Source organism: Planococcus citri, chromosome 3, assembly GCF_950023065.1.
Source record: "Planococcus citri chromosome 3, ihPlaCitr1.1, whole genome shotgun sequence".
Lineage (NCBI taxonomy): Eukaryota > Metazoa > Arthropoda > Insecta > Hemiptera > Pseudococcidae > Planococcus > Planococcus citri.
This window is the reverse complement of record NC_088679.1, coordinates 504,566-517,660: the sequence shown is the minus strand read 5'-3', so window position 1 is coordinate 517,660 and position 13,095 is coordinate 504,566. Positions and strand designations below refer to the sequence as shown.

At 39.2% G+C, this 13,095-nt stretch overlaps 1 protein-coding gene across 1 annotated transcript; it reads left to right on the top strand.

The window, feature by feature from the left end:
• Positions 1-1,180: 1,180 nt before the first annotated feature.
• Positions 1,181-3,135, top strand: LOC135838404 (sin3 histone deacetylase corepressor complex component SDS3). The gene is made up of 6 exons (XM_065354018.1): positions 1,181-1,734; positions 1,829-1,898; positions 1,984-2,097; positions 2,178-2,551; positions 2,648-2,805; positions 2,896-3,135. The coding sequence occupies exons 1-6, from the start codon at positions 1,623-1,625 to the stop codon at positions 2,989-2,991; spliced, it is 924 nt and encodes a 307-aa protein (XP_065210090.1). The 5' UTR covers positions 1,181-1,622; the 3' UTR covers positions 2,992-3,135.
• Positions 3,136-13,095: the final 9,960 nt, after the last annotated feature.

The following is a 13,095-nucleotide window of genomic DNA, read 5'->3' as shown; positions in this document are numbered from 1 at the left end:
TTGGCGGATAATACAACACTCACTGGTGAAATATAATTAAATAATCGTCGAATCTTGTCAAAATCCCACTAAAATCATCTAATTGGTTTGAGATGTTGATGGTTTCTTGATTCTTGATTAGATAACCTTATCCATCCATTGTAGTTGGATGGTTGTATTCACAATGCAGATTTAAAACGCATTTTAGATTATATGGTTCACTATTCATTTCACTGCGATGTTATTCCAGTAAAACACAGGCACTAGTACACATCAGTTTTCATTTTTATTCACTTCACAAGATATCTACACATCCGAATCACACAATGTCACAACACAAACAGATCGCGAAAAATTCACTTTTGTACAAAAATAAAGTAATCCAACACCACCAGTAGTTGAAAACAACAATATCTCATCACTACACCACATTTTAGAACGAATATTAATTAAAATGTCATCATTTTAATAACGTTTTTAACGAAAGTTTTACTCTATTTCACGAACTCGCCATTTAAATGTACGTTAAAATTCAAATGGTAAACACAATCGAGCCATCTACTAGTGGTGACGTCAGAAGGTGATAACGATTCAGCGCTCAGGCCTTTTACTATAGGTGGTATTGTATTGACCGGACTGCACGGAACTTTTTTTGTTTTTTCAAGGTTTTTACTTTTTATCTATTTTTTTTTGAAATTTGAAATGAACAAATACACGGGGATATGCCCCGCGCGTACCGCTCGGCGGCATATCCCCGCGTATTTGTTCATTTCAAATTTCAAAAAAAAATAGATAAAAAGCTTTGACTATATATACATGGACTACTATCTTCATTGTTGCCGATGAAGCCGAAGTAATAGAGGTACTAGATCGGGAGCATCGGGAATTTTCATGCGCGCGCAGGAATCCCACCCACCCTCGCACCTTCCAATCACGGTGAACCACGGAGCGACGAACACCCTCCTACGTTCCAACAACCGCTACGCTCGTTGCAACGAAATCTCGCGCATGCTCAGAGCCCATGTCCCGATCTAGTACCTCTATTGCTTTGGCTTCACGATTCCCATTCAACAACAATAGGAGATAGCAGTCCATGTATATATAGTCAAAGATAAAAAGTAAAAAGGTAAAAAAAAAACCTTGAAAAAACAAAAAAAGTTCCGTTCAGTCCGGTTCTGGCGCATCGTTAGTGTATAAAAAAAATGCGCTTCTCGAAAATTGTTGATTTTGATAACGAGAACAACTGTTTGTTTGTTTGTGATCGCCATAATCGTGGAAAAAGTTGTATCAAGTTCAATTTTCGTCAATTTAATTTAAAACTTGTATTAAAGTAAGTGCTGTGGCTCGGTGGAAATAACATTTACGTCGAAGCGAGGTTAATGCTGGCCTGGGTTCGTTAATCGTAGCGGTGCGATATTTTACGCGTTCGAATCGAAGATTTAAAACTGTTGAAAATTTCAGTAAAATGGTGGTCGTGGTCTTTACTTTGGAAAGAAGTAACGTAATGATGGGTTGTGTATCATTCGTTCCGCCATTCATCAAAGTATTCTTGCGCATATTCAATTAATAGTTGTAATTGTAGTATTTGATTTAAACGATCGCTTTTATAATTGACGCGCGTCAGGTGTACGCTCTGAATTGAAATGGTGAAAACCATACTTCCTGTTCAACGGAACAAAGACGAATATGAATTTCAAGACGATAGTAACCAGCCCGTTTTGCCGACATCTCCTGTCGAATTGGAAAACGCTGAAAGTAAGTCTAAATTAGGGTAGCATCGCGTTTCGATCTCGATGTCGATATTATGGTGTTTCACTTTACTTATCAGCAACTATGGCTTTTGTCTCAGATATTCCCGAAACTGTGCAGCCGGATATCGATTTTACGAAATGCGACGGGTTCATGGAGATGAAAGAGCAGTAAGTACTATAATAGTAATAGTACACGTCGATAGCGAGTAAATTTTTCGAGTACGCTCGAATAATTACTGGCGATTGTTTGCAGAGTTTATCAAGATAAACTGGCCGGATTCAAGAAACAACTGCAACAGCTCAAAGAAGGTACGCATCCGGAATACAACAGAAAGTTGAAGAAACTAGAAAACGCGTATAAAGAAAGGTAATTGCTGACGGGTGCTCGTAAATTCTTACGACGACGACGACGACGACGCGATGGTAATAACGTGCGTGTGATTTCAGACTAAGGCTGAATGTAATATGGCGGGACCATATGTCGAGTATAATCGAAAAGGAATACGTCGCCGAGAAGAAAGCGATTAGCAAAGAATTCGAAGAAAAGAAAATAGAACTCAAGGATACTCTGATAGCCGATTTAGAAGAAAAACGCAAAAATATCGAAAACCAAAGATTATCGATCGACATTAGCGGTGACCAGACTGAACCTAAACCAGCTATGACTCGTAAGCTGAGACGTCGTCCAAACGATCCGTTGCCAGTGCCGGACAAAAGGAGGAAAAATCCGCCTATTCAGTTGAATTACCTGTTAGACGATAGAGATATCGACGACGATTTACGAGAAATCAACGCCGCCAAATACAGCTGCGTTAAGAAAGGCGAGTTTATTGTCTTGTAGGACTGTAGGTGCTACTGGACGAATGTCGGCTTGAACAGATTAATAACTAGTTACCTACTTACGAAATTGTTATCAGGTGGCGGCGCGTCAGATAGACTTCTAATCGATAGCAGAATCGAAGATGGTAAATTGATGTACGAAAAGAAATGGTTTTTAAGAGGTCAACCAGTGTTCATCGAAGGCAGAAATACGCCCAAATTTCCCGCCATTATATCGGCTATTAGGACAGAAGCGGTAAGTACATTGTTGTTACCCAGCTCGGTTGTGTGCGTGCTCCGTGCTCGTATAAATAAATTATTAATCTATCCTTTTTCTTCCTCTCAGCTTTGGGTGAAAAAAACTATCGACGGTAGCAAGGTTAGAATTCAACTTTCGCAATTAATTAAAGGTAAATTTTCCATCAAACGACGAGCATCTTAACACGACCGTGTTCGACGCTACGACAAGGGTGATTTAAAAAAAAAAAAATTAAGTATGAAATTCTTTTAATTTTGTGTATTTGTGTGTGTTTGTATCGCTATTTATGTAAATATGTGTAAAATTAATAAATGTTATTTATTCTCATATTTTTTATATAATACGAATTACGTTAGTTCGCTATTGCTGCTCGTGGATGTGGATTGTGTGGGAAAGAGTCCGCGCGTGCCTTGCTCGAATTTGAAGCAATTCTCGGTGCCTGGCCTACGAAGATTTTATATGGGTGCTAATAGTTATCGGAACTACTTGTATTAAATAACATCTACTCGATCGAAATTAAATTATTTAGGTAATTAGGTACGAGTTTACCACTTATGCTGATATTTTTTAGGATTTGCCTGTTGCGCGGTATTCGAATTCGAGACAAATAAATGATCGTTGCATCGACAGAACAATGTAAAGCTGGCTACAGTATTCGTAATCGAGAAATAATTCCGAGTCTTCGAGAAGATTAATATTTGAGCAGCCACGCGTACCTACGCAAATTTGCATATTACCTACCTACGTACATGTACATATAATATTCAACAAATTAATGACGAGTAGTGAGTAATAGTGTTCTACTCGTACGAGTACATAGTATGATGATCTTTAATGTGCAGGTTTTTGTTTGAAAAATATTCAATTTCTCCCTCTAGCTTTAGCGCCGCGCGCCGGTGCTGCGTTAACGCTTCTACTCATTAGGGCACTATAACAGGGGGTATGCTGGTCAGCCATTTTCTTGCGAGACTATCCTACTTAGCATAGAAACTCCGTAAGAACGCATACAATTTTTCGTGTGAAAAATGCAATTTTTTCGATAGTTCGCGAGTTCGGGTGATCTGTTGTGTAGTCTCAAATTAAAGATAATGAAATTCTCTATCGATTGATGTTAAAATTTCATCATTTCGCGTAAAAATAACGATTTTATGAAGACTTCTATTTTACGGATTTTTGCATACTACGTACGTCATCTTTAAACTAAAAATTCTCGAAATTTTCAGTGGACACATGCATGTTTCAAAGTACCAAAATGTTCGGAATCTCATCCTCTTTAAAATGAGCTATTAGCGAAAGCTCTAGATGCAACTGTTTGAAAATTCTCGAAGTTTAAAGTTGCGAAAACAAGCTGCAAGCGGTAAGTATTGAACTTCTAACTAAAATTACTCAAAATTTCGAGTGGACACGTAGGTATTTTAATACATCAAAATGTTCGTAAATTTATCCTCTTTAAAATGCTTCTTTACCGAAAGCTCTACCTTCAACCGTTCAAAAGTTTTCGAAGATTAAAGTTGCAGAAAGTGGTTACTGATCAAAACATCACTCACTGATAACAGAGATAACACAATTTGACCACTTTCCGCAACTTTAATCTTCGAAAACTTTTGAACGGTTGAAGGTAGAGCTTTCGGTAAAGAAGCATTTTAAAGAGGATAAATTTACGAACATTTTGATGTATTAAAATACCTACGTGTCCACTCGAAATTTTGAGTAATTTTAGTTAGAAGTTCAATACTTACCGCTTGCAGCTTGTTTTCGCAACTTTAAACTTCGAGAATTTTCAAACAGTTGCATCTAGAGCTTTCGCTAATAGCTCATTTTAAAGAGGATGAGATTCCGAACATTTTGGTACTTTGAAACATGCATGTGTCCACTGAAAATTTCGAGAATTTTTAGTTTAAAGATGACGTACGTAGTATGCAAAAATCCGTAAAATAGAAGTCTTCATAAAATCGTTATTTTTACGCGAAATGATGAAATTTTAACATCAATCGATAGAGAATTTCATTATCTTTAATTTGAGACTACACAACAGATCACCCGAACTCGCGAACTATCGAAAAAATTGCATTTTTCACACGAAAAATTGTATGCGTTCTTACGGAGTTTCTATGCTAAGTAGGATAGTCTCGCAAGAAAATGGCTGACCAGCATACCCCCTGTTATAGTGCCCTACTACTCATACTCGTACCTTTGGTTGTGGTTAGGTTTTTAAGAATCGTATCACGTTTTTGACGATGCAAACGGCGCGGCGTGGCTCCGCTCATTGACAATCTTGCCGCTTCTAGCAGCAATAAGAAAAGACGGACGAACGTCAGTTCGACGTGCGAATCGCGTTAAAATGGAAAAAAATCCAAGTGAGGTGATTGAAATAAAATCTCTGCAAAATTCTGCAAAAACTCGTGAAATTTCTGCAAAATTCCAGAAAACCGACAAAAAATGCATAAAACGTCGTTGAAATATCCGCTTGACAAACATTAGTATAATCATTAAAAACACCAAGTCGCTAAAAACTAATGAAAGTTTAATTTTATTATCTACTATATCATGGCAAAAATGAAAAATCGTTAAAAACGTGTCAGATTGGCAGGAAAATACAAAAAAGAAACAAAAAAAAAAAATGAAATTTTAGTAGACTAAAATTTGGCGCAGTTAAGCATAATTTGCACGAGACATCGTTGTAGCCTTTTTTAAATACCCTCTAGTGAAAATAATTCAGAATCACTTCCTATAAATTACCAGAAACTGATGACAATGATGACATTTCTGTATACTTAATTTGACTAAAACCCGTAAAAATTGCATTACACAGTGTTGAAAATAGGTAGATATTGTATTAAAATGACGAAAAAGAAAGGGGGAAAACTATCGGGTACCATACCTACCTATATCATTGCAAATTCTCAGAAACTGATGAAATTTCTGTAAACTTTGGCAGAATGTTGAAAAATACCATTTGGAAATGAACAGCATTCATATACCTACCTACCTACCTATATGCGTATTTCAATTACGTGCATTACATACATATTGTACAAGAACATTGAACAGACTGTATACGTATAGTGTATCTACTAGGTAATACCTCAACATAACTAAAGCATGTACTACTATACGGAAGGCACAGGGTCTAATGAAAATTTGCGGTAAATTAAACATTTAGACACGCGCTGCCGCGCTATGGTACTTGCATTTAAACAATACTGAGCGCCAATCTCAATTAACTCGACGTAAGATCTCTTTACTACAGATAAATATCCAGTTAATGCGCTTACTTAGTGCAAATAAAAACAAAACGCAACTTGAAACAGAAACAAAACACAATCCTCTTTGAAATAATTTGGCAAGGCACTTGGACATTTGAAAATGGAAATGAATCGTACTCCAGCTTCCTAATAAAGCTGTTGATTCATAAAAAATATATTACGCGTCTGAAAATTTGAACTCTCTTCCCCAACAACTGGAAACCAAGTTCTCAAAAAATGAGAAAAATCAAACCCATTTTGAATTTTAATGCGTCAATATTCCAATCCTCGGATTGGATTTATTTTCGATAGAAAGCATTGTGTGTTTTCAAAAATTTCGATACCTTTTTCATTGCGACGAAAAAATTGATCATCGTTGCCCCTGCCCCCCCCCCACCCGGAATCATGTTACAAACATAGGGAATTTTGAAGGAAAAAAATTGTCAACTTTTGATTTATGCACCTAAATATATAAATATCGTTGTTTAAGTGACCACTTCTTACTGTTGCGAGTAGGTAAACGCCACAAGAAGCTGTCCGATACACGGTACCTGTTCGATTGGATGGGGCGATAAATCGGCAATGCCGTCAGTAAGGTTAGGTACAACTATGTACTTGGTCACATTGGATGTGAATGAAATATGCGAGTGTCTAGTGTCTACATATGTCGCATGCGAGCTGCGATTGTTCAACGATAACATGGATTAGATTAGCGGATTAATTTTGAAACTTTACGCCCTTCAATTAAAGGCGAAAACTGCTGCACTGTAGATATAAATGTAGATGTAGATATACGTAGATACCTACCTAGGTATAGATAGGCAGTTAGTTACTCGTAGTTGGTTGGTTGGAAGGTACCTAGATAAAGTCTGCAGAGTTACTCACCAGGCAGTAGGCACTGCCCAAATAGCGGTGGTTTGGGCGGTGGCAACTGCGACTGCGACTGCGACTGTATTAAGTAATAAGCCTACATCGTCTATGCCAATGCCGATGCGGTCGCAATTCCAGCCAATACGTACCTATTTTAGGCAGTTTAGGCTACTTTTAATTACGGCCGGGCTGCGTTGTTACTGCACGGACGAGCGTGTATTTTCACACGTGATATGTCGTATTTTGTAGATTATTTCACGGTAAATTATTTTGCTGCGGTGACAAAGAAAATGAAAGAAAAAAACGGTCGCGAGCGGCGATAAAATCGTAAATCAAGCGAAAAATTAATAGGCTCGAGAGTAAAGTCGGGTCGCGCGGCATCGCCACCGTATAAAATATGTACTCTGTATACTCGTATCATTACAAAAGTGCAAGTACATACTCGTACATAATTTAACTTATTTGAGTATCCATTTTAGCGAATACGAGTACTCGTAGCAAGTCCAAGTACGACGACATGGCGCTGGCCGGCTGGCGGCGAATACCCACGTGCCTCGAACTCGTAATCGCGAAATGTACATACGAGTACCTATAGGCTATATGCTGCATTATGTACCTACATCGTACGTGGATATTGGATTGCGGATTGCAGTTTCGCGGTTTACAACAATGACCCTACAGATTCTGATGCACAGCACTGGCTCGGACTCGCAAAAAAGTCGAACCGAAAGCGAATTGACTCGGACGCTGCGCTACGGTTTACCTAATTGTTATTTCGTCTTCGGCGGTCAACACATTTTAGGCTTTTATACGAATACCTTTACCTACGTGTTTAGCTTGAAAATTTTTTGTCATGTTCTAATACACGTGGTAAAGTTGAATCTAATTTGTATGGGTACATAAGTACACTGTACTGTGCTATGCTGTGCCTGTGCTAAATCAGCGATAGGTACTGCAGATACCGAATTATACGAGTAGATATCTACATTTTATTGGCTTTTGAACGACAAAAGCAAAGTGGACTTGGGCAATTTCCCAGTTAGGTACCCACTCTTTTGTACATGGCTGTGCAAATTTTGGCAAAAGACCGACCTATGTAGAATCCAAAGCATCGGCCATCGTTATCCGAGAATGAGCGAGATTTTTGAATGGGCAAAGGTTGGCGATAACGAAATGCGATTCCGAATAAACAGCCAAGTCAGCATTTCAGCAATCTGCAATACCAGAATTATTGACGTCACCGTCACTAGGTACTTCTGCAATTGCCTTGTTCTGCTTGCGAGTGTAGGCAATTGAAGGAGGATGACAACTGACAATGTTTTACTTTGCACCTGAGAATATTGCCTACGGTTTGGATTAGTATACCTTTCTACCTAAAGTGCTGAGAGCGAGTAGATGGCTATGGGTATACGCTATACGCTCGATATTGACGTAAGATTTTTTTGAATGTTAATCGTTCGTAGGTATCATACCGGTAGGTACGGTACTAGGTACCATTCCACTGCTAACTTCTACATCGTTGGTATAGGTACTTACTTGCGTACCTATTATAAAATGGCCGACTCGATAGAATGATGAATCGCTTCCTTTCACCTCTTTGAATGGGCTATAGGTATCCAATATTTTACTCGTACCTATCGTTTGTTTTTAGCCGACTACTCGTCTCCAATGCACTGGCACCCGTCGCGAGATAGGCGCGAGACCGCGAAAATATGCGGTAGCCGTAGCCTTAGCCGTCGAGCCATTCTACTCGTACGAGCACGAGCACGAGCACGAGCACGAGCGCACGTACTTCGTCGTATTGATACGCGTTATGATTATTATAATTATTTTTATCGTCGTTGTTATTTGTTGTTTTGTTTTACCTCGACCAAATACTTAATACCTTCGGGTATCGGGTATTTAATTTTATTCGATGTACATAAGTTAGTACGTACTTTACCATCTCACGCATCTTCGTTTAAACATAAGTACCAGAATACAGTGCCACAAAACAATATCATGACATCACCCATCTAGGCTACCTAATTAATCAAAGTCATCGACTCGTTACTCGTTGTCATATTTATTTTTGCAGCTGGTCGCCTGCACCTATAGCTGTAACTGCATAAGTACGCTTCGTGTTTGTAAAATTACACTTTCATTCGAAATTCAAATGCATTTCGGCATTTATATTGATTTCAGTCGTTTTCAACTTGGAAAATTCTCGCGTGATTGATTTGATTATACTTACCTACTTATTAGTCTACATAGGTATGCTCTATGTGTATCCTGTACCTGCCTAACTTGAAAGCTGTCTGCAAGTTTCTTACTGGCCCTTCGTTTGTCGTCTCCCCGTAGCCTCGTCCCTTTATTATAGGTATAGCATGGGTATTGGGTACCTCTGTACTCGTATGTAGGACGTAGGTACCTACCTAAACTTATGTAGTGCATGATAGCCTACAATGACGATTGACGAGTACCTAAGTATCTACGTAACATCGGATCAAATTCAAAATGAGTGTCGCTGTTTGATGTGCCATACTCGTTCGTACGAGTATGTCCGTGATACGTGTGCGACGTGACGTATTTGCCTGTATGCGCCTATTACTCGTACGGTCGTACCTGATATGATGTGTAAGTGTCTACTCGTCTCGTATATTTGAATTGCCGACACAGCTGCAGCGGTACCAACGCCAAAGGTGAGTTGTCTAGCTCTGTCGCCGCTGTGCCGCGGCCGCGGCCGCAAGCAATTATATGCCGGAACTTGAGCACAGTTGAAGTACCTATAAGTAAGTATATAAGTAAGTCTAAAAGTACGTAGACATGCGTGGAACCAATACGAATTACGAGTACGAATGCGAATACAAAATATAACCAGTAGGCAGGATCGCGAGAAAGAAAACTGCGTGCCTGCGTCCAAGAAAGGCTATAGGTGGATAAGTATGGTGAATTTGCCCCCGAGAGCTTCAGGGTTGATATTTGCATGGAAGGTTGGTACCCTTGAGAACCTTCCGTCACGAAAGTTTCAGACCCCCAGACCCCCCCCCCGTTTTTGAGAAACCCCCCCTTTTCTAAAATTACAATAAAAAATTTTTTCTCAGCCCCATGTGAATCGATTTTTTTAATTTTTTGGTATGTTGTAAACATCCATAAGAGGCATCCCCACAAAAAATTTCAACCCCCTCCCCCCATATTTTCCCCTCAAAATGGCGTTTTTTAGTTTTGTTTGTCCGTTTTAGCAATGATCATGATTCGGCACAAAAATGCGAATAGCATTTTTAAATGTATTTTTGACTCCTACAAAACATATATTTTTTTCAAAAAAAAATTTTTGGTGGGCCGTGGTCAAAAATGGAAAAAACCAACAGAGGGGGTTAAAAATGGATTCTGGTGTAAATCATTGTTTTTGGTAAACAAGGTGTCGTTTCCATATGAATCGAACCCCCCGAACACGAATATGACGTCCAATCTTATGCTACCCTCATCCACACCCCTCCAGCGCCTCTGCCCCCTTCTCAATTTTTACTATATCAAAAGTTCAGCCATTTTCGTAATATTGGTGTCGTTTCCAAATGAATCGAACCCCCCGAACACGAATATGACGTCCAATCTTATGCTACCCTCATCCACACCCCTCCAGCGCCTCTGCCCCCACCTCAATTCCTACTATATTAAATATTGAGCTATTTTCATAATGTTGGTATCGTTTTCATATGAATCGAACCCTCCGAACACGAATATGAATTCCAATTTTTTGCTACCCTCATCCACACCCCTCCACAGTGCGTCTGCCCTCAACTCAATTTTCACTATATTGAAAGTTCAGATTATTTTCGTAATGTTGGTATTGGTTCCATATGAGTCGAACACTCCGAACACGAATATGACGTTCAATTTTATGCTACTCTCATCCACACCCCTCGAGTGCCTCTGCCCCAACTCAATTTTCACCATATATTGAAAGTTCAGATATTTTCAAAATGTTGGTGTCGTTTCCATATGAATCTAACACCCCGAATACGAATATGAAGTCCAATTTTATGCTAACCTCAACCACAACCCTATACAGTGCCTCCGCCCCCACCTAAACCATAAATGTTTTCACCAACTCTGATCAATCTTCTACAAATAATTACTCGGGTTGTTGTTACTTTTAAAAGTATGTTTCGCGAAGGTTGAAAACTCGTAAAACAATGACCATCGCAAGGTTCAAACTTTAACATTCAAGTTTCGAGGTTTCCATTCGTGCCAAAATGACACCCAGCATTATGAAAATAGGTTTAGCATTTCAAATAATAAACATTGTCGAGCTGGCTGTAGCCTGAAAGGCGATGGATGAGAGTAGAGCTAAATTGGACTTCATATTCGTGTTCGGGGTGTTCGACTCATATAGAACCGACACCAACATTATGAAAATATCTGAACTTTCAATATAGTGAAAATTGAGTTGGGGGCAGACGCACTGGGGAGGGGTGTGGATGAGGGTAGCAAAAAAATGGAATTCATATTCGTGTTCGGGGGGTTCGATCCATATGGAAACAATACCAACATTACGAAAATAGCTCAACTTTTGATATAGTAAAAATTGAGAAGGGGGCAGAGGCGCTGGAGGGGTGTGGATGAGGGTAGCATAAGATTGGACGTCATATTCGTGTTCGGGGGGTTCGATTCATTTGGAAACGACACCAATATTACGAAAATGGCTGAACTTTTGATATAGTAAAAATTGAGAAGGGGGCAGAGGCGCTGGAGGGGTGTGGATGAGGGTAGCATAAGATTGGGCGTCATATTCGTGTTCGGGGGGTTCGATTCATATGGAAACGACACCTTGTTTACCAAAAACAATGATTTACACCAGAATCCATTTTTAACCCCCTCTGTTGGTTTTTTCCATTTTTGACCACGGCCCACCAAAAATTTTTTTTTGAAAAAAATATATGTTTTGTAGGAGTCAAAAATACATTTAAAAATGCTATTCGCATTTTTGTGCCGAATCATGATCATTGCTAAAACGGACAAACAAAACTAAAAAACGCCATTTTGAGGGGAAAATATGGGGGGAGGGGGTTGAAATTTTTTGTGGGGATGCCTCTTATGGATGTTTACAACATACCAAAAAATTAAAAAAATCGATTCACATGGGGCTGAGAAAAAATTTTTTATTGTAATTTTAGAAAAGGGGGGGTTTCTCAAAAACGGGGGGGTCTGGGGGTCTGAAACTTTCGTGTCGGAAGGTTCTCAAGGGTACCAACCTTCCATGCAAATATCAACCCTGAAGCTCTCGGGGGCAAATTCACCATACTTATCCACCTATAGCCTTTCACCAAATTCAGCCAAGACCTTTACTTTGCGTTGAAAGTTACTCAGAAGTCGGAAGTGGTATTAGAGTTCCGAAAATGCCTTTGAAGGGGTGATTTGGGTCCTCAAAAAGAGAGCATATTTGATCAAATCGTCGCTATTTCACTCTAAAACCCTTACCCAGCCTCTCAGTCTAATTCCAAAACATATACTTAGCATTTAAGATCTCTTTTGCAGGGGTACATCCAGAACTAAAATTTTTCTGGAAGGGTAGGTAGAGGTACTAAGGTACTTAATTTTACGTATAACTCGATAACCTCGATTGGGCTAGAATTTAGTTCTATTCGAAAACTGGTACAATCAATTCGGTAGGGGGGGGGGGCGAGTTTCAGATGACCCCTTTTCGTAGGAAATTTATATGTATGTACCAGGTACCTATCAAATACTTACGCTATTTCCGTCATTTCCAAAAATTCGATAAATTAACTTTGGCAGCTCAAAATGTAGTTGACGAGTTGTACCTATAGGTATACATAAATGCGTTTGTAATCATCTCTTTTGAGGTCTTGTTCGCTTCCTTTCGATACAAAAATGAGGCCATTTTTTCAGGGAAGTCATTTTGCAAGAGATGCAGTTGCTTTTTGCGTTGCAAAGTTGTTTTAGTAAGTACATTAACATCCCTTTTTGTTTGCTAGGCCCCCAGAGATCGATCAGCCGACAGGGTGCCAACTACATATACCTACGTATACGTATAGGTCTACGTAGGTTTAGGTACCTTTTAAACCTTTATGAAGTAGGTATTGACGTTGCTGTCACTTTCGGTATACATACGAGTAATGTATGTACATCATCTGCGGAGTAGGTTACATAGGCGTTGGATTTTTTTTACGTA

What these genes read in the sequence shown, in the direction of transcription:
- LOC135838404 (XM_065354018.1), top strand. Translation starts at nt 1,623, where the DNA reads ATGGTGAAAACCATACTTCCTGTTCAACGGAACAAAGACGAATATGAA. An exon ending in GAAAACGCGTATAAAGAAAG is followed by an intron (nt 2,098 to 2,177) that starts GTAATTGCTGAC and finishes GTGTGATTTCAG; the next exon opens with ACTAAGGCTGAATGTAATAT. An exon ending in ATACAGCTGCGTTAAGAAAG is followed by an intron (nt 2,552 to 2,647) that starts GCGAGTTTATTG and finishes AATTGTTATCAG; the next exon opens with GTGGCGGCGCGTCAGATAGA.